The sequence below is a fragment of the Sander lucioperca genome, chromosome 16 (genome assembly GCF_008315115.2).
Source record: "Sander lucioperca isolate FBNREF2018 chromosome 16, SLUC_FBN_1.2, whole genome shotgun sequence".
NCBI lineage: Eukaryota > Metazoa > Chordata > Actinopteri > Perciformes > Percidae > Sander > Sander lucioperca.
Window position 1 is genome coordinate 19,644,530 of NC_050188.1, and position 25,118 is coordinate 19,669,647.

The following is a 25,118-nucleotide window of genomic DNA, read 5'->3' on the forward strand; positions in this document are numbered from 1 at the left end:
CTGCAACGTGAAAATATACAGCTCAATATCCAATTAAATTTGTCTTTACAGACATACAGAACCATTACATAAAATTCTCTCGTTTAAGTCTTCAGGCATCTGATATTTGACACTACTTCAAAACACCTTTCACTTTCATGCAAGCAATAATGATGAGCCAATGTGCGTTAGTGTTCAGATGCTGGATAATTTTTTACTGAATGTGATTTATATTCTCCCTAGCAAATTCAATGAAACATATCCATCATCCGCACAAGGCTTTAAAATAAAATTTAGATTTCATAACTGAATGCAATATTTATACAGACCAACAGTTTCAGAAAGCCAACTCTATTTTGTCCTCTCTATATTCAGACACACACACAAACGAGCAGCAGTGCAGGTTCCATGATCTTTAATAAAAGGCACATGTACAGCCATAGTGAGATGAGTGAGTCCACTGGCATAGAGACGAAGCATTAAAACACAGAAATACAGGAAGTAGAGGTCAGGAGGAGAGAGATCTATCTGCTTTACAGTAGAATCTACTTAAGTAACATCTCATTCTCGTTCAAGTAAGACTAACACTAATATGTTATGTGGTAAGGTAAACCCCCGCCCCCCCCCCCCCCTTCCCACCCCTGCCACACACACACCATCCTGCACCACTCAAAGTCTGATCTTCCAGAAATGTTTTCCAGGAAGCTCTGAGCGAATGCATTAGTCCAGATCGTTCTGAGACTCTGCGCTCACAGTTTGGGTTGTTGGCTCGTCCTCATGGACCCTGTTGTCTCCAAAGTCATCCATCAAGTGCAGCGCACACACATGTCCCACTGTTGATGCCATCTTCTTTATGTTTTGCACAGAGACCCAAAATCCAACCAGTACTCTTATACTGGAAAACAACCTGGCCCAGGTTTTCTGTATGTCGGTTTGTGGTAATTTGATAAAAGAAATGTTTATTTATAACTTCTTCCATGATGGCAGGAAATTACATATCCAGTGATTATAGCCTGACTGATACTGGATATTTGGGGCTGATAACAATAAAGGTATTTGGGAGTTCTAAAAATCTCAGTTATTTATTTTAATACACAACATAAACAAACAATCTTGTTTCAGATGCCCTAGATTTGTTTTTTTTTAAAGGATTGTGACCATGATACACACTGAGCGGGACATTTTACAGTTGAAACATCGTGTCAGTGCTCTCTGGTGAACAAACTTGGTGACAGTTTCTGTACTGCAATTTCTTGTTACTTATCAGCCGACATATACAATATACTGATATAGCCGCGACAAGTTAACATCCACTAATATATTCCCTGGTGGATATATAGATCTAGCTCTAACTACTACCTTAAAATCAAGAATGTTAGAAGTTATGCAGGACCAGTTGTTATTGTACTAAAGGGGTGCAAATTCCCAAATAAGTTTGCAAATAATCAAATTACCAAAAGGCAGCTGACACGCAGTGAACCTGGGGCTTTTAGGGCCCCTGACGGTCTGTTGCTAATCCAGCCATGTCCTCAAGGATTGTATTGTTTAATAGGGACAGGATTCTCACAATTATGATCTGTTTACACACACACTCACGCATACTGGCAGCCAGTCACACGCTAAAACCCAAAAGAAAAAAAAGTTCACAGGTACTTAAATATTTAGGGTTAAGAGAAATAAAAATGGTATTAGTGTTGAAGGTTAAATATAACCACAGCTAGAGGAAGAAGTAGAAGAATAAACTAAAATATGCATGCAGCCAGGCCATCTCTCCTCTTGGTGAAAGGTAAAAGGGGGTCACTGATGGGGAACGTCATCTTTTGTCTGTTCTGGTAAAGCTTGAGACGCAAGAGGGACACTTTTGCCAAAACAGAAAGAAATCATAGACTAGACTCAGGCATAAAGTGTGTAGAGGGAAGGGACACACACACTCGCTCTCTCTCTCTCACACACACACACACACACACACACACACACACACACACACACACATACACTCCACATCAAGTCACATGTCCAAAGAACAGCTTAGTAGAGTCAATCACTCTATTTTCACATTATCACGTCTTTGTGACATTTCATCATAAAATCAGAGTATGGGCCACACTCGAGGGTCACCGAACTCTCTTTCTCTCTCAGTCACACACACACACACACACACACACACACACACACACACACACACACACACACACACACACACACACACACACAACAAATGCACACAGCAAATCCTGCTATGTTTGGTGTGTGTGCCAGCTCTGGCTGCAGGTGTCAGGGGTGACAGGTCAGACACAACCTAACGTCAGAGAGCCTCCACAGGTACTGTACACACCAACCATCCCAGAACCCCCTTCCTCACCCAAACACCTTCGCCAGTGCCTTCGCATGTTTCACCCCACCCCTCCATCCTATGGCAACGCCCACCCATCTCCATAGCAACTCACAGCTCCCCGAAGCAAGGGGTCTCACTATCTTGTAAAAGGAGGTAAGTGTAATTAGTGGTGTGTGTGTATGTATGTGTGTGCGTGTGGAGGCGTGTGTACCCTGCGTGAATGTGTGTGTGTGTGTGTGTGTTAAGAGGTATCAGTGGTTCAGTGGTGTCTTTCTTTAATCTTCATCGCTCCTCTCTCTCAGCCCCTCGCCCTCCATCACCATTCTTCCTCCTCCTCCTTCTCTTCCCTCACTCTTTATTTTTGGACTTGGAAGATGAACAGGCGCAGGTTGATGTTTTTGGCGGCCAGCAGTTTGTTGCACTCCACCGAATCGGAGATGGGGAGAGGGACGTAGTCGGTCTCGTTGGCGTCGTTGCAGAAGGAGTGGTGGTGGATGACCGGCTTGATCCGCACGTCGTCATACGGCCCCTTCAGCAGCAGAAAGGAGCACTCCAGGGCAGAGTTCACCTGCACAAACAAATCCATGTGTTGCTATATTAGCCCCAACATCTGCTGACTAAGGATACAACAAATATGATACTGATCTTCTTCTTTTTTTAAATCAACATTTTTGATAAGAATCCTGTCAATTTGGGGGGAATAAACTTGTCAGTGCTCGCTGTTGGACAAACTTCTATGAGACCTCCCAACATACAGTATTTCTGCTATTTCTGTCCTGACATTTCTTGTTACTTATCAGTCGACGTATACGCCAATATTGCTATATCTGTGATAAGCTAAATATGGCCCATGATTTGGGCCATGCATATGTATTTGTCATGCTCCACTGCCATTTACATTTGACATGAATAAGGGAACAATGGCAAAGATAACACACAAACATTAGAGCAGGAAAGGCCAACTTCAGTGTTTTACACAACTACACCAAAGCGGATGTGTTAAAGTCATGGTCTGAATGCTTTGATGCAATTCATATTGAGAAATAAGCAACTTAGATGAAAGCTCCTAATCTTTATTAGCTAAGCGGTGATGATCACTCTGTAACTATCATGTCATTTTCTTAACATCGTTGGCATCATCGGCCCTGAAAACACGCACACACTAAAAAACTTGAAAAATAAACACGGACAGACGGAGGAGTGTGCGTACCTTGCTTTTGAGGATGAGCTGGAAGGAGAGGGTGCGCTTGCAGGACAGGTTGGGGTTGCGTTCAGAGTCGTTAACACGGGCCTTCAGCACCCACGTCTGGTTGAGAACAGTGAAGCGCGGTGTTTCATAGTACAGACGAGTGATGAAGTCATCAGTGCGGTACGGCCTGAACTGCACTTCTGGATGAACAAATAAGTGGAAGACAAGATTTGAAACATGGATAAAGTAAGTAAGTAAGTAAGTAAGTAAGTAAGTAAGTCAGTCAGTCAGTCAGTCAGTCAGTCAGTCAGTCAGTCAGTCAGTCAGTCAGTCAGTCAGTCAGTCAGTCAGTCAGTCAGTCAGTCAGTCAGTCAGTCAGTCCGTCCGTCCGTCCGTCCGTCCGTATGTATTTTTTGCATGTACCTGTAAACCCAATCTTTTCGTAGCAGAGCAGGCTGAAGATGCTGTTATAGAGCTGCATGTCTCTGCGGTGGCTCTGGTCCATCTCTCCCAGTATTCCCATCAGCTCTGTACCAGTCTTAGTGGGATGGGAGCACTCACTCTCATGTGCTGGCAGCTCATGGAACGGACCTTGCCAAGGGCAGCCAATCCTCTTGTACTTACACTGTGTCACCCTGGCAACATAATGATGAGAGTCATGGCTTTATGAAAAAATAAGATCCCTTACAGATGTGCTTTGTGATGAATATGTGTACTTTTCTGCAGTGAGTGGAAGGTACTAATAATATCAAAAGGTTGTAATTAACCTAGGCTGTGAATTGAGGCTAATTCATACTGTACTAATGATACGTTTGTGCCGAGAGCCAACCTCAAGGAAAGAAAGACTTGGATTTATATCAATAACATCCTGGATTGAAGTGCTTTTCAATGAATACCTGTTACTTTCTTAACAGTAGAAGTGAAACGTACTAGTTAACCTCTTTAGTGAACCGCAGATAATTAAAATCACACTGATGTAATTCTCTTTATGTTAACTGCAAAGTTTTGCTTTATACATATAACCAAGTAGCTGGAAGGGGTTCAGTAGTTTGGATTCACTACTTTGGCAGAGTACTTTAAAATAAATGTAAACACTGATTGTAATTACTGCATATTAAATACTGAGTTTGATATTCAAATGGGTAGATTTCCTTAAAAAAGAATGGTGGCATCCCTGAGAAAAACAACATCACCTTTATGTGAGAAGCAGTCGGGTCCTCAAAGGAGACCAGCACATTCTTCTGTCTGACCTGACCAAAAACCTGGTGACTGCCTTGGCCGTTGTCATGGTAACATTAGTGCAGGCACAGCTGTCCAAAGCAGGGTCACCTGTTGCTATAGCAACAACCCCATAAGATTTCATGCATGCAAATTCAACTGGTCTGAGCGTCACACAAAACAGAAACACAAGCCTCTATACCTCTATTATGACCAGTGCCCCCTTTTATCAAGACACCATTGCCTCCCTGAGAGTGAGCAGCAGCACCCCCCCCCCCACCCACACACACACACACATCTATGTATATGTACTAGTGATTTAGTCATTGTGTGTGTTAGGTATGCACACAGCTTTCATTTTCATGTTTCTCTTTCCATTCTCTGTAATCTGAAAGAGCCTGAACTTGCTTGAAGACAGCGTTTGTAAGCTGTTTAATTTGAACATTTGTGTTGACTACAGGTATGTGAGATTTCTTAGCTAGGAAAAAAGGTGTTTTTGTGTGTGTGTGTGTGAGTGTGAGTGTGAAGGTGAGTGAGTGTGTGTGTGTGTGTGTGTGTGTGTGTGTGTGTGTGTGGGGTGTATATACCTGTCTTGACACTCCTCTTTCTGGTGTCTCTCTAAGCTGGAGCGGGGGAACTGTTTTAGGCAGAAGGTACATTCTGTCGGCAGCTCACTGACAGCTTTCTCCACTGCAAGGTTCCTGCAGCACAAGTTCTTGCTGATCTCACACCTACACAAACAGAAAACCACATATCATAGCTCAATGCAGTAGGATATGTAATATGTGTGGTATGTAAAGAATGTTCAAACCAGTTCTTGACACAACCATTAATAGCTAGTTATGTTATGCTTTTCTCAATTGTTGGTGACAAATTATTTTTCCAGTGCCCATGCATCACTGATAAATGCTAAAGTAATTTGGTAAAACTATGTTGTAAATAACAATACATTTTGATTCTGAGAACTTTATTAACTTAACTGCATTAATGTTTTTCCTACCGTTTGATATCATTGTCATCTTGCCTTAGCTCATCGGATTTGTGTTTTTTGATGCTGTATTAGCTACCATCAAATCTGAATACAGATTTGGAGATTTTTTTATAGATTAGAGTATTAGATTCCTGTACACATTCACAAATCTCAGTCAGTACGCATTTAAATATTCTTTTACAAATTTAAAAATGTGATTAAGTACACACGGATTGAAATACAGTTGCACATCTCTCGACACACATTTGCAAATAGTTTTGCTACAATAATGGCCCCATACAAAAGTATGTTTTGTAGCCAAGTGTCTGTTGACAGTATAACTGTTTTGAAACTTTGAACTAGTTGGTATTTCCATGTGCACTGGTCAGGAAGTGCTCATGTCTACAGGGAGCTTGGTGTACCTGCAGTTGGGACACGTGGCCTGTTCCTCCTTGAGACGAGAATCAGCCAGGAGGTGGATAAAACAGCCTGCACACATCAGGTGTCCATTTGTACACTGTGGTGGGGGAAAGGTTGAGGCAACAGTCAAACAAATTGTATGGGTTAAGTGAAAAAAAATCATTACTTTGGATCCTAAGTGCAAGCTGGAAAGGACTAAGTTTGAAAATTAAATTTTAACTTTCTCGTTGATTGTTATGACAAAAATGTGAACATAATGTGTTCCATTTGTGGTTTATTTAAAGACTATTAATTGGGACTGCCTAAAAAATAGATATTTTGGGAAAATATTTAAGAAGAAACAGACTATTTTAGAATTGCATGTTATACTCAGATAGACACACAATTTGGGGGATATATGGATTAACAGGCTTTATGTTTCTGACTTGTTGTGCTTCTCTTAATACATTTTAAGATATGTATCAATGTTAAAGGGAGAATATTGTGTATGGAAAGAATGTCAACTTGTGTTTACACAGTATTGTTAATAAATGTTAAACAACTGTTTAAAACATGTGTGCTGCATGAAGGGCATGTACATGTTTAAGAAATTTGTTCACTTGACATTGAAGTGAGCAGTTTGAGGTCATGAAGGAGAATGTTGGGGTGGGTTGAAGGGAAGGGCAAAAGATTATTCAAATTTAGTTTTGGTTGAGTTCTGGATGTTTGAGTTCTTATGTGGGGTTTGGGGATGTGGCTTTTGCTGGGGGTTATTTGAGGAGAATTCACAATATAATGTTATAAACTTGAGCCAGCACAGCTGGCAACTCGGCCTGGGTGTGTCTGGTCTGTCAGCCTCATGGCTCAGCTTGCAGCATATAGACAGTTGGGGCCTGTGTTGTATCTAGTATCACTAAAAATAAATGCTGCTGGCCATATTCAACAGGTTGACTCTGGGGATCGGCGGTTGGGACACATGGAGAGTTTCTAGTATGAGGTCCAGCTGGTTTGCTGCTGATTGACGGTAGGTTTAGGGTTATGAGGGGAAGGTTTGTGATTGACACCACGTTTACCTGGTATACAGAAGCCTTGGGCAAGTCTAGGCACACGGTGCAGCACAGCACTGAGTACAGTCTCTCCTCCAGCTTTCCTGACTCTCCCTCGGGCAATCTCGCCCTCTTCTTGGGTGGCTCGTCTGGGTCAGGCTCGGGCCCTTCTCGTCGTATCCCGACCTCCTCTTGCATGGCTGCGACCCCGGCGACAGCCTCCACCGCTGCCCCCACGGCCCCGACCCCCATACCGGCTGAGGAGGAGCCAGGGGCGGCCACAACACCACCGTCTCTCTCTTCCAGTGAAGACATGGCGATGTCTAGAAATTTCTGAGATGTACCTGCCGCGACCAGACTGAGCCCGAAATATTAGCAGGTTAGCTCAGGGCTAGCTTACAACCTGTCAAGCTAATGGTCAGCTGACAGATAACGTTAGCTAACGTTAGCTAGGCTAACGCTACGGCAGCAGGCTGTCAGAAAGGAATGCAGGCTAACTTATTATTGTTATTAATGCCCCCCTCCACTTAACGTTACGCACTTGAAATTTAACAAGCCAATGATTGTGTAATAACGAGATCATGTGCAAAGCGTTGACTAGTTTTGTTGACTTACAGTGAGGCTAGCAGACTATGCGGCTAGCTACGTTGACACAAACACAGCAGTCCTCTCCCCTTGCAGAACAAAAACAACTCAGGCGTCTCTCAGCTGTTGTTGAACACTCGACGCCGTTATTCGCAATGACAGCAGCTTACAACGATGTAGCTACACCAGCGGCCCAGCTCGGCTGCTCATCTAACGTCCCTGCTTCGGTACCGGCTGACAGTCCACGGGACCCACGGGACTTGTCGGTGATTAAAGCTGTGGCTAGAGACAGTTCTGCTGGGACTCGTCTCTCTGGCTACACAGCCATCTTTGTTTTTTTCCTGTCCGTCTCCCCCGACTTCACCCTGCACAGCCTTTACGACTCCGGGTCAAATTCGTTATTACTCAGGCAGGTTCTCGATCGTGGCTAATACTAGAAGAACCGTATTTAAAAGTAAATATTTTGTCTGTATCTGCAATGGCCTCTATGTGCCAGTGACTACTTCAGTACAGCCGTGAATTGGCTGACAGCGGAATGTTTATTGTGGCAGATGACTTGGGGTATTTAAAGAGTTTTTAAAAGCGCATGCGTACTGAGCGCCTGCGGGTCAGCGTATGGCAGGACTTGAAAGGTGACCAAAACCTGATATGCGACAAATGTAGGCCACTCCAACAGAGGATGCGTCCATGCAATGTAATGGACCACATCTACATATTATAACACATTGATAACACCGTCACTAAACTTCATAACACTACATTCTTAATTTTCATTTTGCATTGCCCTATTGTCTTACTGTTTACAATCCTCATAGCCGTTTGTTTATGTGTGTGTGTGTGTACACTTTTTTATATACAAACATATGTGTACATAGTAGTCAAATGTTTATGTCTACCTTGTTCAGCTTTGTTGTCCTTGTTTTTAGCCATATGTCTATGTGTATGTACTTTGAGAGCAACAAAAAGAGTCAAATTCCTTGTATGTGTTTACACTAATTTGGCCCCGCAAGCTGGTTCTTATTCTGATAACAAAAACACCTTTCTGCTGCCATTTTTATGGCCCTGTGGCAGCAATCTATCAAAGTGGTTCAACTGGTTGTGCCCCTGTGTCTGTGTGTTTTAAAGAATGCATAAATAATTCAGCCAGAAAAAAACACGGTGATTGAAGCAAGCCTAAACTAACCTTGGCCACTGATAGTAGGTCAGAAGCATTTATACGCTTATTTACCCCTTCAGCGCCCCAGATATGTGGCTTAGCAGCTTCAGGGGCTGGGAGGGGTGCATTTGTGTACAGGATAGGGGGCTATGTGTAAGTCCTTTAGATTAGGTGGGGCAGGATGTCTATGTGTCAGCTGTGTGCAATGAGGGGGGGGGGGGGGGGTTGGGGGGGGAGAGACTAACCACTCCCATTGGACAGACAGATATGCCTTATTTGGTCTGTGTGGCATGGCAGTGGAGCCATACCTTTTCAGCTATGCACACCAGTTTAGCCAGTAGCATGTGGCCATACACTGTGTCCTAAATGCTGGGCAGTTCTCATTATTATCCACTGGATCTTATCACACATTAATTTGTTTAAATATTACCACAGATTGCTAATTCACTGGCTGTTGATTATCACATGGTTACAGTGCCAGAATTATTAATTTCATGAGCCCTAGTTTGTTGCCAACCCAACCCAGTACAAAATATGGACAATAAACACATTGTCAGAAATATGGTGTTCAAGAGTTTAGTAAATATGGCAAACTTTTACCTGGACTAAAATGAAAAGTTCTTGGTACAGGTATTTTTAGTTTATGAATGTATAGTAAACAAATGTTGCTAGATAAACGATCCTAGCACAGATTTCTAGGAATTGACTTCAAGGGGAATAAAAGGAGGATGGATTAGTGTCGTCACACAAACAATCAAAAATAGCCACCACTAGCAATGGCAGACACAACAACATATCATATTCTCAAAGTTAAACATGGCTTGCAGAAAAAGATATATAACAACTAAAACAAAAAAACACTTCAAAAATATACTAAAAAGTCTTTTTCATTAATACATCACAACATTAGAAACCATGACAAACTGCAAATCTGTTTAAATCAAAATTGAGCCCCACTTGATCATCTCTATTCCATTAACTTCAACATAGTGCTAAACTACTTCCCCTCTTCATACCTTGGTCATTACACAACACCTCATCATCAATTTGTGATTGCCGGATACATGGATTACACACATTTATGAGATTTATCTAGCCTAGCCAGTCAGAACCTATTCACTCCCAAGAGAGTAAATCACATCATCTGCAGGTCATTCAAGGATTCAGCTGCCAGGAAATCAGTGGTATTGTCCGGAACAATGAAAGTGATGACCCTGATCTAATCACACAGTGAAACAGGAGATTGACATTGAGGTCAAGACTGCGTGGGTGGGTGGGTGGCGGTGGTGTAAGCATTCGGCTTGTCATAGTTTTCAGATGGGTGATTCTGGGCAGTGGCTGTGGTAGAGTTGCGCAGGGGAGAGGTGCAGTTCTGCTGATGGAGAGAGTGAGAAGATGAAGAAGGTGCTGCTGGGTTCAAGGATGGGTGGTGTTCCGTTAAGTTACCCGCTGTGGTTCGTTGCACTGTATTGGTGGAAGTTGGTGAATATGTAGGTAATTGCTGTTGGCTGTTCTCTGTCTTAATCTGGGATGGAAACTCAGATTGGGCTGAGGGTGCACCAAGCGGATTGAGTTCAACACTCGGGCTGACTGGGCTGCCAAGATCACAGTCTGGGGGACCTGGATCCTGCATTTCTGGCATGCTGGGCTCCCTGTTGGGTGAACTGGAGCATGCAGAGATGCACTCTGGTTTCTGTTGACCAGGTGTGGCCACTGAAGGTGTGTGCACTTGGAGCTGTGGAGATATGGTGTGAACTATACTTGTCTCTCTTGATTGTTGCCGTAATGGTTTGTTCTCATCTTGTCCTCTTTCTGTGTTCATCTCAGTTTGTCTCTCATCATGTCTGTTGAACTCTTTATGTGTGACCTCTCCCTCAAGGTTGGTGTGCCCTGGTATTGTGTCTGTCGTTGTTTCGGCTGCATTGGTCTGAGCTAGTCTCTGGACTTGTCTGGACTTGTCTGGTTCTGCTCCAGTATCTGCGGTGTCCCTCTGAGTCTTGTCTGTGAGCGCCCTCTGCCTGCAAATTGAAGCCATAGCCTTCACCCAGGGATGGAGCAAGGTCTGCTCTGCTGTCAGCCTCACCGTGGGATCTGGCTGAAGCAGAGCGCTGACAAGGCCTCTGGCTTCTGCACACAAGCACATACAATAATATAGTAAAAAATATAGTTTTTTGTGTCATTTGTGGTTGCACACTTTATTTTTCTGTACTTCTCACCTTCTGAGATTGGGTCCCAGTAGGGGGACAGGAAGTGGAGTTGTCCCTGTTTTATTAGCTGGAACAGTTCTTCCTGGTCCCGATCCCGACTGCGAAATGGGGGAAATCCACTCAGCAGGATGTAGAGAATAACACCCAGAGCCCACACATCCACTGCAACTCCATAACCTGCTGGGTCAAACCACAGTTAATTTTGAAAATATTTCTCAAATTCAGATTACAAATTGATAAAAAGAAGTTTTAGGAAGAGTTTAAAATAAGAAACACCCTTAATTAGTGATAAAACACAGATTTAAAATGAAAAAGCATTACTTTTTTTGTAAAGCAGTGATTTATGCTGCAAACAATACTAACCTGTCTCATAGAGAATCTCTGGGGCTACATACGTGGGTGTGCCACATATGGTGAAGACTGGTTCAGTCACAACCATGGCAAGCCCAAAGTCACCCAGCTTCAGCCTACAGATGCCAGCAGCAACATGCTCTATCTGAGAGATAACAAGAAAAACAAGACACAGACAGAAACTGAGTCAGGCTTGGAGGCGTTGAGACTATTTTAAAATTCAAATGTCTCCAGGGGCACCCTCATGCTTGCCATAGAAACTTCTGTTACTGACACGTTCCTGCATTTTTGTTTTTTGCAGAATATAGTTTCCTCCAGATTAAGTGCAATATCATCGATTGTACTGGTATGACAAACTCGTAATGTGGCAGTTTGACAGGCCAGCCAAAGTTTTAAAACAAGGTCCAGACAGAAGATGCATAAAAGTTGTCTGACTTGTTGCCTTTAATTACACTATTACCAATTACCTATTACCAATTACCATTGTGGTTATTTGCTGTTCTAATTGAAAACTCTTTCTTTAAGGTCCATTTTGGATATAGGATTTCATGAGACAAAGAAAAAAAATCATAATAAATAATTTTGCTTGCAACTATGTATAGAATTTATAAAATATATATATATTTAGCACCTCCTAGTGGCAATATATAAAGCAGGTTGTCTAAACTTTTTCAAACAAAAAGTATGCCATCAGAATCAAGATGCAATAATCACATACAAATTCAAATGTAATTCTCGAATCACACTGACACTCACCAGTAGGTTTTCTGGTTTGAGGTCTCGGTGGACAATACTTTTGCAGTGGATGTAGTTTAGTGCTTCACTCACATCTGACACCATCAGTCCTGCCTCTGCCTCTGGAAACTTCCCCCTCTCACTGACGGCCTCAAACAAATCCCCCCCACTCACCAGCTCCATCACCAGGTAGGAGTGAGTGTGCGTGTGGTGGTGCGCAAACAGCCGCACTATGCGAGGATGACAGAGGCTACCCAGAAGGCTCAGCTCATTCTGCATCATGTGCTCTCGCCCAATCAGCTTGGAGCGTTCAACAATCTTCACCGCCAGGGTTTGTCCGTTGTCACGATCGCGGCACTCTCGCACTACTGCAAAGTTGCCATCTCCAACCACACGTCCAATTTCATAGCGACGCTCGATATCTGCCAGGGGGACATCACTTTTCTCTGAGGGAAGGTCAAAGCTCGTCCTCTGCTGTATGTCCTTGTGTACTCGACCCACATCTCGAAGTGGATTTGAAAGTAATTGGGCAACACTCTTCTCCTCATCTCTGCTGATTGGCTGAAGAAGTGGAGGGCTGATGTTAACGTGCAATTTTCTTACTTCCGTTTCTGTATAGGAACTTCCTTTTTGCTTCCTCGACACAGGAGGAAGTGGGACCCTCCCTGACAGTAGATTGAGCCGTTCTGGACACTGATGTTTAACTCTCCTTGCTAAGCAGTCTTCACACAGTGCAGGAGAGGTTATGTCTGCTTCTCTAAGACCTTCCTCATGTTTAAATGGACCAATGACAGACAGCTGTCGCTCTCTGACCCCAACTCTCACACGCAGTCTCTGCAGGTGGTTGGGCAGCTGAGTAGGTTTTCTGCATGAATTCTTTTTATGACACTTCTGAACTTCTGAGTCATAATTTTCAGGCTGGTGTGTGCCTATATGGTGAGGCAGCTGTGTACTTGGGTATGTATTTGTATTATTTTTGACATGTGTATTTGTGTCCTGATGTATCTCTTGGTTAGTTTGTGCCTTGCTGCTGTCCGTCCCCTCACTGTATCCACTGTCAGCTTTAGTTGCTTTATCTGGCGCTGGACAAAGTCTTTTCTCCCAGGCCCGTAGTGCGTCAGCCCGGTAATGGGAATGTTCTGGAAACAGCTCCTCTAAAGCTTCCTGCACACCACTCAGCTCTGGACGAGCCTTCCCCAACGCCAGGAAGGCAACCTCGCCTCGGAAGAAATCACATACACCTTTCACCTATGAAAAAAAACAGGCAAGTGGACCTGATCAAACCACAACATAATTTCATAAGGCTCCTGTTTAGAATTAACTATTACATCCAGCCCAAAAATTTACTTTTTTTTTACCTTTAAGATTTCCCCCAGTCTTTCAGTTTACTGTAATTATTTAATTAAAAAATGTCTTGTTCAGCCCTGAGGGGAACGCAATTAATTGGGAGACAGTTTGGGACAACATTTTCCACTGTTCCAAGAACCCAAATCACCAGTAGGCTATATCCACTTCAACATATGTCATAGGACATATTGGACTCCCCAGAAGAGACACGTCTCTAAAGTCATTTCCACTCCCTATTGCACGTTCTGTCAACCTGAACAAACTGGAACTTTCCTGCACATGGTCTGGGAGTGTGAACAAGTGCATGAGTTCTGGAATAAAACAACATCAATAATATCTGATGTGATAGGATGTTGAATTCCTACTGACCTGATTGTTTTGTTACTTAATGATGACTCTAAATTACAGCGCCACAACAACTAGAGGAGAGCGACTAGGCAAGGTGTGATTTCTATTTGTTTGTTTTATTTTCCTCGAGACTGCAGAGGGTGGGTGAGGGTTTTTGTTCTTGTTCAGTTTGTGTTTCTCTGTTCTGTATGTCTGCATATAAAAAAACAATAAAAAGTTGATCTAAAAAAAAAAAAAAATGTCTTGTTCTATGTATTATAAAAGAAAGTCGACCTGGAGCACACAGAGTTTCAAAAAAGGTCAACAATTGATTGTTGTTGCTTTTTTAGTTTAATGTAAGAGAGTGGTGGAGAAAGCTGTTGTTCTCCAGATTTACAATGTCAAGCAGCATTTCTCATCTAGGGCTGTATGACAGCCAAAATAGGAAGAGATGAGTTGCTTAGCCTCAGAGTGTAGATATAGTTTAAAGTTATTGTAATATTGAGTATTTTCTCCCCGCAAGTGGTGCTCCATAGAAAGAACAACTTTCGCCTGCGACCCCAAGGTAATTTCATTTTCAACCATCATTTAAGAGCTTTGTAGCATCACTGCATGCAATTTGTGAACATGAACATTTCTAAATTCTCATTGGGATAGTGTCCACATATCCCTTTATTTCAGCCGCCTGTGCTGTGGATTACCAACTGGGACAAAGACGGACAATGCCCTGGGGCCCCATAACTTCAGGGGCCTCGAAAGCTCCAGTTCTACTGTGTGTCTTCTTGTTTGAGCTATTTAATTGAACATTTGTATGGAGCAACTGACATGAAAAGGGCCTTAAGGTGTGTCCTGCTGTATTACCTAATATTGAGGCCCTGTCATGAAAAATCTAGTTTCAAGTCCTTCATTATTTTGGATTTTGTGCTTACATGTGTCATATCCCTAGTACCCTACAGCAAACCTTGGTGCAAGGTACATATTGCAGAGAATGTGGAAAGAATGTGAGAATAGTTTTTTTGCCTCAGGTTTTATGTGACCGTGGTTGAGCCTCACCTCTCGTGCGTGGGTCGTGTAGAGACGTGTGACTCTGGCTCTGTGCCAGCGAGGAAACCCCAACGCCTCAGAGATATCTAATAGCAGCTGCTCGAAGGACACCACACCTCTACGGTTCAAAAGCACTGTTATCTTGAAAACAGAGATAAAAATTACAGTTAAGTTATGAAATCTTTTCCTATGTAACTCTAGAGGGGTGCCCTGGTAGATCACCTGATAGAGCGTGTGCCCCGTGTACCAAGGCTCAGTCCTTACCACAGCAGCCCAGGGTTTGATTTCAACCTGCAGCCCTTTGATGCATGTCTTTCCCCTCTCTCTCCCCCCTTTCCAGTCTACAACTATCCTATTGGTTAAATGCCAAAATGTTATTGGCTGATCATGAGAACAACATTTAGGTTGCCAGGTTGTTTAAAGTCCCTTTGCGTGGTTTAGGGTCCTTTGTCAATTTTTGTTGATCAGGAAATGGAATTGTACCTTATTTTAAAGTGAAAGTGGTAAATATTGAGTTCACCTTGCGTAGTGTACTTTGACCACAGGGGCGGATGATGGTGACCAGATGGGGCTTCTCTGCGCTCTCTTCTGCATGGCGAGTGTGGAAGAGAGGGAGGTGAGGAGGAGGAGGAGGAGGAGGAAGGAAGTGGGACCTGTGGACCTGTCTCGTAGGGTGGGGGTGAATGGGCCATGGCTGGGGTGCCCCTCCAGCACGCTTCATCAAGGGCACCGGAGGAGCTGAAGCAGGGAGAAATGGAGGACAGGGGTGAAAGCACAAAGATAGAAAGCGAGAGCTGGATTATTGAAAGTGTACTCAATAACACTGATGTCATCACATTGTTTCTTCGAGACTTGTATACAAAGGAAAACTCATAAGTAACACAACACCAGTTCCTCATCTTGTGTTAGTGTGCACGCGTGTGTGAAAACAAATCCGGCTGATCAGATTTGAGCGTTTTCCATCACATGGAGTGCAAAGGCCATTTGAGATTCTTCAAGCACCTTGCTCCACCGACTGAATTATTTAGGCTACCTTAAGTCATGCAAACCCACACACAACACACACACACACACACACACTTGAGAAAAGCTTGCTTGACCTGGTTAGGGCTCAGCTGAATCTGCATGATTAATGAAGCATTAGAGAAACACAACATCTTTGACGTTTCACTTTCTGCCACTGAGGGAGAAAGAGAGATGTTATCCAGTCGGGGGGGTTTCTCTTTTGTTTCAAGATGAAAAGAACACACAGAAACACAAGCCTCTATACCTCTATCATGACCAGTGCCCCCCTTTAACAAGACACCATTGCCTCCCTGAGAGTGAGCAGCAGCACCCCCCCCCCCCCCACACACACACACACACACACACAGGTTTGTGGCACTATCTTTGTGGGGATCCGTCATTGACATAATGCATTCCCTAGCCCCTTACCCTAACCTTAACCATCACAACTAAATGCCTAACCTTAACCCTTACCCTCACCCTAACCATAACCTAATTCTAACCCTAATCCTAAAACCAAGTCTTAACCCTCAAACAGCCCTTTAAACTTGTGGGATCCAGCATTTTGGCCCCACAAAGCTGTCAGGACCCCACAAGTATACTGGACTCCCGGTTTTTGGACCCCACGTTAAACACACACACACACACACGCGCACACACACACACACACACACACACACACACACACACACACACACACACAAACACTAGATTTTCACAGTGGACACAGAAAAACGTCATGTCATTAAGCTTAAACAACTCATAAAGAGCCACCTGTGGCCGGTCAAGAAAGACAGAATAAGCCTTTTCTTTGGGGTTCTGGGACCTCAGAGGGTCTTTGTGTGTGTGTGTGTGTGTGTGTATATGTGTGTGTGTGTGGGGGGGGGGGGGGTAGACAATAATTTTAAGACCCGTCTTCTTGTTCTTTACTTTTCTTCTTCTTAGACCTAGTAATAACACATAATAAATCACAATATTTTACATATTGCACAGCTAAAATGAGGCCTCAATCTTTAAAATACTTTAAAATGTTAATCGTCAATGGCCTACCTACGCAGCTTAGCCATTTGAGTTTAAAGACAAAGTATTATTTGTATTCAAGAGTCTTGACTGTAACACTCATTAAAGTTTTTATTATTATTTTAACTAGGCTATATAAGTAAAATCCATTCAATCCGACCATCGACTCACCTGCTATTCTCCATTTAGGGTTGCGTGCCGCTTCGCATCCATACCGGGCTCTCTGTGAGGGCGTCATGACTCTCCAAAACAACACATGAACTAAAACAACTCAGTGACATTCATTTTTTATTCAGTTCTTTTTTCTCTATAAGTCGCTGCTGTCATATCCTCGGCTGTTAGCTTCTAGAAAAGGTAACAGGATGCGCTGTGAGATGACCGGACCTGGTGTAGCTACAGTGGTTACCATAGATACACGTCAAGTTGGACGGCTAAAGAAAGATAAATAGGCTACCGGAAGCGGAGCAATTTTGCCGACAAAATAAAATATTTTGAATGACTGAATATTGTCTCGTTGATGGCTTATCTACCAAGCAGCATACTTTTAAAACAAACAGGTTGTCATCTACCACTAGAAACTAGAAACTAACCATTTTCTCTTAGTGTAGGCTACTATACTGTATGCCTACTAAACATGATAATGACAAGCCTGAAGGAACACCCTTGTGGCATGGCACTGGTTAGACCCCGAGGGGTTGTGAGATACATTGAGGGGCCTTGAGAAAAACACATCTACATAGAATTTCCTGCAACTCCTGAGGAGGGGTCACAAGTAGTCATTGCTTCATTTTAAATCACCAAGTTGGTAAATAGCCTACTGGTTTATAGGGGTTTGAAAGTCCTATGCTGATGTGGCACACTGGACCTTTTAGTAGCCTAATTAGGATTATGTCAATGATTAGTATTCTATTAATTTGTGTTATTACCTTGGTCATCATTTATTATAGCCTATCATTAATTAAAACGCTTTGTGTCACATGAAAGACAGTAGAAAACTGACTTGCTCATGTCCAGGAGCTCTGGGGCGATATTCATTTTTTGTCAGTAGGTGGCAGTAGTGGCTTCGCTATGTTAGTGACTGGTGCTGTTACGAGAAGGAAGTTAGCACCCTTCAATATACAGTCTATGGTTAGCACAGTCTGAGCATGAGAGCAAACCATGACAGCAACAAAAAGGAAAGCCGATATTGATTCATGACGGCCCTTTTACTGTGTTTATAGGTGAGAAAAGTCCACAAATGCCCTATACATTTATGTTACGTTTTTTTCTCATTTGTGGTGCCATGTTTTCTTATGTTTAACGCTAGATAGTCAAATATTGTTAGAAAATAAAGCAGCTAACTCACGTTAACGCTAACTTAAAACGTTAGCTGAATGGCTTTTCTGGTTGGTGACCTGACTTAATATTCTCTTGTAAGATGTAACGTTACAGATAATGTTGTGTTCAGTGGCTGATATAAGCAGTCTTTTGTAGTAGAATGGCTGCACATTTCATATTGCGTCTTGGCGATTCATTTAATTATATTACAGTTTTAGTTAACGTGATATTGTTTTAAATTACTGAATTACTTGTGGCCTGGTCTTAGAAAGAGATCAGACAGCCAGTATAGCAGAAAACAAGAAAGACGATATTTATCCAAGACTATCCAATTAGGCTACTGTGTTTACAGGTAATAAAATCACTAACTTATAAAAAAAAAAGTAAAAAGGTCTAAATTACTTAAAAAAAGAATGAGCCTAACAAACCCACAATGTAGCCCTGATGTTGTGTATTTGTAGAAAGTAAATTCCTCAGATTGTTAAAACCTCCTAATTCATAGAAACAATAAAGTTACCATAGTTTCACTGATGGAATCCAATACTTTGCCACACACACACACACACACACACACACACACACACACACACACAGTGACCGGTGGGTCTTTTAATACACTGCCCCCCATGGCTCTGTCTCCAAGGTTACTGTTAATATTGGATCAGGAAGCAACAACGTCTATTTTACGGTTCTTATCCTGGACTCACCCTGAGACCCAACTGTGTCTCTCTCTCTCTGCTCTAATGTGTCTCAAAAAACAAAAGTGTACCTTTTGTGTGTCTTAGCAGCCAGTAGTTGCACCCATGCATAGTGATCTAGGAAAGTGGTTCCCTTGAAGAACTACCCAGCTAGATAAACATTGGTCAATGTATCTTGTCATTACATCCTAGTAGATTTATATTTTGAGATTATTTGTAAAATGCATGCAGTGGTATGATACAGGTTTGATTCTGACAACACCGAAGCAATTATAAAGAAGATTGAAGTGTCCTTGAGTAACTGTCTGTTTTTCCCCTTTTTTTTAACTTGGTGCTGGCTCACCAGAGGATTGCAATCTAGGTCAAAGCCCATCTGCAGAGGTAACACAAAACTCACACACACACACACACACACACACACAGTGGTTAAATTGGCTTTTGTAGGGAGGGGGAGCCCTTATTTACGATAAATGGTCATCATTCAAAATTGCGCCGTACAATTACTTAATGTGTTTTTACACCAACGGGGCTCTATTTCCAGTATTAATGTGTAAGGTAGGGTCAATCAGTTATTCAAACAAAGAGAAATACTTTACAATTCACTTACTTTATTATTATTTTTTACCTTTAGGCTAATGTTAACAGGCAGGCAACGGATTTCACCCTTGGAAAATGTATGAAATTGAAAATGTTTGAAAAATATTGGTTGGCAAATATGTAAACATATTTTTAAACAAGAAAATTATGTTGATTTAAGAGAATCAGGGCCAATTTCTATATCACCATTTTTTAAAGGCTCTGTTTTCAAAGTGTTTCCCCTCGTTCATTATCTCCGTTGACGTTTCATTAAACTGCTGATATAAAGAGTTTTAAGTCTGGGACCGAGTCAGCCAGCTACAAGATGAATCGTGACCATAAAACATTTGATTCGGCCCAAAAAAACCCTTTTGAAAATGGCAAAAAAAAAAGAAAAAGTTCCAGACTATGAACAGATGACTTAAGTGGTAGCTGCTTGATAGCTCTACCCGTTATTCAGTCTCATATGCCATGTATTTGCCAATATATGAGAAATAATTCAAGTGGAATAACAATATTTGGTGCCAGGGGCGTTTAGGACTAGAGGAGGTTCGGGGCTTAGCCCAGACCCATTTAAATAAACTGAATGCAATGCAAAACAGCGATTGGCTTGCCCAGGTTGTTAATACCCAGTGTATGTTCATTTTAGCTTCCAATTTTGTTAGTTAGATGGCACCAACATTTGGCCTAATCATAACTGGTCTGGCAACCCAAAGGTCAGGGTTTTGTTACCAGATTTGTTTGGTGACTTATGATGCGGGGGGTCTGAATCAATATGCCTGAAATATATTTATGTAAAGGGAAACATTACAATCCAAATATAAAAACATAATGTAATATATTGCAATAAGGCTCTTAGGAAATCTGTATTGCTTTGTATTTATTATCCTTTAGATCGACTTTTCTAATTATATCGGAGTCAGTATACATGTAGCCTATAAATTACTCCTCCCTTTTCTTTTGCATCTTTTGTTGGGGAAGTAACCTCCTTAAATGTGCATACGATAATTATTCACCTCAATGATACATGATTCATTTTAATGTATTAATAAAGCCCTGGACTGTAATATTTCAGATGTGTTTGAGCAAGATTACTGCTCATGTTCAAAACTTTGTGCACATTCAAAATATAACTCATCCCATCTGTGTTCTCTGAGATTTGGAAGAGTCTTGATATTTTGTGAAAAATAAAGTTAGAATTGGCTATTACAAGAATAAAGTCACTATATTTCAGAAAATAATGTACCTGCACCATAGTCTGCTGTGCATTACGTGATTGCTCTGCTGATACGGTAGATCTCAGACCTCCTGACAGACTCAGAGCCCCGTTTGGGTCTCTGGTCTCTGAATGAGACAGAGTTTAGGGAAGTGGCTGTACGCTGCTCTACATCGGAGGTGGAAAACCGAATCTACGGCAGAATTACACAGAGCTCAAATGCGACACATCTGCCGCAGCATGTCGACAGCAGAGCGCGTCCATAAACCTGAAGCTGCACAGCTTTTTACAGCGAGAGTGGACACTAAGCGACGTCCGGTTTCATATTTGTCAGTCAACTTTTCAAAATACATTCAGGGCTACACTCAAAACATTCTGGTCTGAAGCCCCGGCAAAATTTCGGTGCTGAAGGAGACACCACCACCACGAAAAGTTTTTCTTTTAATAACTTTACACCTTAAAGATGAAAAGTTATTAAAAGAAAAACTTTTCATCAAACGGTGTGGGCGTGGCGTGGTGGCCATTTTGAGTGTTTGGCGATGAACAAAGAAGTTGTTGTAACTTGAGTGTACGTTCTCGTATCTGGCCGAAATTTCTCACGAGGCCTGGCCAGGCCTGAGGACATCTACAGGCCAATATTGACTTTTGGTCATAGCGCCCCCTGCTGGCATACTTATACTTTAACCACGCCCACACACTAAGGTCACGCCCCCTTTCATAACATTTGAACTGTTTAAGGTAGACCCTTGTGTGAGGTATCATTGAACTCAGCAGAGACTTCCTTATTCATTGGTGATGGTTTGTTCCGCCCCCCTATGCTTAAGCCACGCCCCCTTTCATAACTGGTGACCCGTTTAAGGTAGAGTCTTATGTGAGATATCAATGAACTCAGCAGAGACTTTCTTTTTAATTGGTAAGGGTTTGCCCCAACCCCTATGCTTTGGCCATGCCCCCTGTCACAGCTAATGAACTGTATGACGTAGAGTCTTGTGTGAGGTATTACTGAACTCAGCAGGGAGTTCCCTTTTCAATGGCGATTTGCAGTGTCTGAGTGCCGCGCAAATGCGCAGAGGAGCGAGGGCCCGTCCATCGCTGCTTGCAGCTTTAATTAACATTTAAAGCTGCTGTTTTAATGGGTTAGCCATTAACCATTAATAAAGCAATTAGTTACAGCTTATATACTGTTGATGCAAGTCCATTGTTCATTCTGTAATGTAAGTCATGCAGAGTCCTGATGCTGTTCAGGCTTTTAGCCCCTCCATTCATGTCATTAACTTTCTATCTTGCCACTCAAGCTCCATTTGGACAAGGGAGTTGAGGGAGAGGCTGCAGAAAGCATGACTGAACTAATAAGTATGTGTTAGAGAAGGGAGTGACATGTCCAGATGTTTATTTAGTTTTTTATTCACATGGTCACAGATGCACGGGAAAGCCTTAAGAAAGCTGGAAGAAGTATCAACATTCCTCGGTTTATGGCACTCCCACTCTTCTTTTAGCTGTTCGAGGATTTAACCTTGTTCAGCGTTTAAGCCCTACCAGCTTTTTGCCTATGTCAGCTCAATGTATTTAGACACACACAGACACTCACAGATGCAGTGCAGGGTTTGCCTGTACAGTATACAGTAGATGCTATAATCACATCTCAGGTCAACAACCTCAATAGCAGTCTAGCCTGAAAGTGTTTTGTGTAATGTGTACACAAAGATTAGAAGATTCTGCACAAACAGGACACTGCTCATGTGATCGCTTAATGTTACCATCCGTGTTTTCCTTCATGTTGTAGATAGTGCTTATTTATCCAGCCTAGCTTAAGCGTTCACCATGCATGTGTTAGAAGCCTTTGTGAAGCAGGGAATATCTTTCCTGAAACTGCAGGAGAAAATCCAACTTGATGTTAGTTATGACCACAGTGGCATCCCAGAGCACTATATCATAGGATTGCATAGGATCAAACACACATGGTAAAACTCACTTGGACAGCCATAGACAGCCTGTGAATGTATTTTAGGCCAGAGGTAAATGATTTTGACCTTTTACCTCCTCTCTCTCCCTCTCCTCTCTTTCTCACTCCTTGTCCATGCGTCTCTCTCACACCTGTTGTCAGACCCATGCATGCCAGAGATTTGTTCCGTCACACACACATGTGCCAGTTTAGACACACTAATAGATAAGAGAAGGGAGGCAACTGGGGGACAGGGGCAGTGGGACAGTGTGTCCCTGCTTTTTCGAAACAAATTTGTGTGTATGTGTGTTCATTATTACACAACTTCCAAAGATCATCAGACTATTTGCAGATAGGGGTATTTCATCAGAGACAGACAGACGATAAGTGGACATTTATGCTTATCAATGCAGTCTTTCCCTAAGTTTGATCTCAACCCCAACCCCCTCCAATAAAAGAAAATCTATCCTCCCCTCAGGCTCTGTTTGTTTTTGCTCTGCCTTTTGTTCTCTTAAGCTTGGGTGTATTTAGGTGGCGTGGTTGCTCTCACTGATCCTCCCTCTCTTACTCCTTCTCAAATGTTACAAAATTAAAAAAAAAAAAATTGTGGCCATAAATAAGTACAATGTTGTCAGGGTCATGTTGTACAAGGCTTACAATGTACGTAGGTGTAATCTTTCAGAATGTAAGAAAATGCTACATTCCTGTACACTATACTATGTTATACAGCTATATTACTGCATAGAACACTGACAAATTGATGTAAACTAACCATTATAAAAAACATCTAATTCAAATTTAAATATACTTAATTACATGGTAGCCATTGTTGCATAAACAAGTATCTGTAAAACAAGTAGCTAGTCGTCTCCATCCCCCCCTCCTCAAATGATCCTCGTAAATGATTTCAACCTTTCACCTCTCTCTCTCTCTCCCTCTTTCCTTTTCCATGTGTCTCTCTCACACCTGTTTATGTTAAATGTCAGACCCATGCACGCCAGAGATTTGTTTCGTCACAAACTTGCCAGTTTAGACACACTAATAGATGAGAGAAGGAATGCAACTGGAGGACAGGGGCAGTAGAACGGTGTGAAACATTTTGTGATGTGATGTAACAACATTCACTATTGACTTTTTTCCCCCCTTCAATTCCTGCTTTTACCGAACAAATGTGTGTGTGCGTTTGGGAGGAGGTGTTAGTTTTAATGTGTGAAGAGAATATTTGCACATGGAGAGATAGACAGATGATAAGTGGACATTTGTGCTTATCAATGAATGCTGCTCTGTGTGTGTTTGTCCCCTCTACAACATTACACTATGTGAGGAATGATTTTAATTTTAACCCTTGGGAGTGGGGAAATGTTTGGCAACTAAAAAAGTGTTGGCCTGTCCTCACCTCCTTAAAGGGCTCTTTGAGGGGCACTTTTGGGAAATAGGCTTATTTGCTTTCTTGCCCAAGAGTTGGATAAGACGATGGAGACCTTTCTCATATCAGTACACTAAATATGAAACTACAACCAGCAAGACAAAGACTAGAAAGTCACCGTGCCTGGCTAAGAAATAGTCTGGCACATAATCCCCCCTAAAACCACAACTTTTCATTCTTACACTTCAGTTTTTGTACAAGTTAAATAATGAGATATAACTTGTTTATTAAACCTGCCACCAGCGATGAATGGGGTCTCACACCTCCCCGCACGTCAGGGGCACTGGCGGTACATCTGTCGACGGGGCCGTGTATTTCTTTGACCATCGGACACTGTGCAGAGTGCCAGGCGCTAAAGATGATGTTTTGCAAAGTTTGGATCGCTTCCTGTGTTTACCATATGGCGTTAGACAACATGCACTAAACATGCATAGAAATTTCTTAATGTAAATGGGATAATGTCGCATAAGGCTGACTTCCTGTTGCCAGTAGGTGGCGCTATGACTATGACTCAATATTGGAATGTAGATGTCTTCAGGTTGGGCCTGTTATAGTGCATGAAAAATTCAGAGCAGTGACCTCCAAAATGGGCACAAAAAGCTGATCTCTACAGAGTAAACTATTACATTTAAAGATTATAGCCCCTGAAAAACTGGTTTCATAACCATATATAATATGTCTTTATAATATTAATATGAATGATTATATAAGCAACAATCAAAGTTAAAATTGCACAGAAAGAAATCCTTAGTAATGATTTATTAGTATGTAAATAAGTAAGCCAACCAGGTGCATGCAGGTAAACCAAAACTCCTGTCCAAACAGGTAAGTCTTCATTAGAAACAGCAGACCGTAAGGGTGGAGGCAGAGCTTTTCATAGTTTAGGTGCTGAGGACTATTTAGAGTGGTTTGATCAGATATGATTCACAGTGGCCTGCCAATATAAGTTATCCCATTTAGATTCAAATGTTGCTAAATAGGTTTTCCTTATAATGGATGAAGCTGGTGTTATTATTGTCAACAAATCCCA

General features: G+C 42.1%; 2 protein-coding genes across 4 annotated transcripts; both read right to left on the reverse strand.

Moving 5' to 3' along the window:
- Positions 1-978: 978 nt before the first annotated feature.
- cyhr1 (cysteine/histidine-rich 1) lies at positions 979-8,282 on the reverse strand. Of its 2 annotated transcripts, XM_031323183.2 has the most exons (7): positions 7,752-8,282; positions 7,164-7,494; positions 6,114-6,208; positions 5,309-5,452; positions 3,927-4,138; positions 3,525-3,703; positions 979-2,882 (listed from the first exon to the last, which is right to left on the reverse strand). In XM_031323183.2, exons 2-7 carry the CDS (start codon positions 7,449-7,451, stop codon positions 2,670-2,672), a joined length of 1,131 nt encoding a protein of 376 aa, XP_031179043.1. In that variant the 5' UTR covers positions 7,452-7,494; positions 7,752-8,282; the 3' UTR covers positions 979-2,669. The 2 variants fall into 2 exon arrangements, with proteins under 2 accessions (XP_031179043.1, XP_031179042.1); XM_031323182.2 differs by having other exon boundaries at positions 7,164-8,282.
- Positions 8,283-9,437: 1,155 nt separating this feature from the next.
- On the reverse strand, positions 9,438-17,399 carry dclk3 (doublecortin-like kinase 3). Of its 2 annotated transcripts, none has more exons than XM_035992797.1 (7): positions 17,085-17,399; positions 15,409-15,626; positions 14,898-15,029; positions 12,264-13,418; positions 11,448-11,580; positions 11,094-11,261; positions 9,438-11,004 (listed from the first exon to the last, which is right to left on the reverse strand). In XM_035992797.1, exons 1-7 carry the CDS (start codon positions 17,149-17,151, stop codon positions 10,133-10,135), a joined length of 2,745 nt encoding a protein of 914 aa, XP_035848690.1. In that variant the 5' UTR covers positions 17,152-17,399; the 3' UTR covers positions 9,438-10,132. The 2 variants fall into 2 exon arrangements, with proteins under 2 accessions (XP_035848690.1, XP_031179035.1); XM_031323175.2 differs by having other exon boundaries at positions 12,192-13,418.
- Between the last annotated feature and the right edge of the window lie 7,719 nt (positions 17,400-25,118).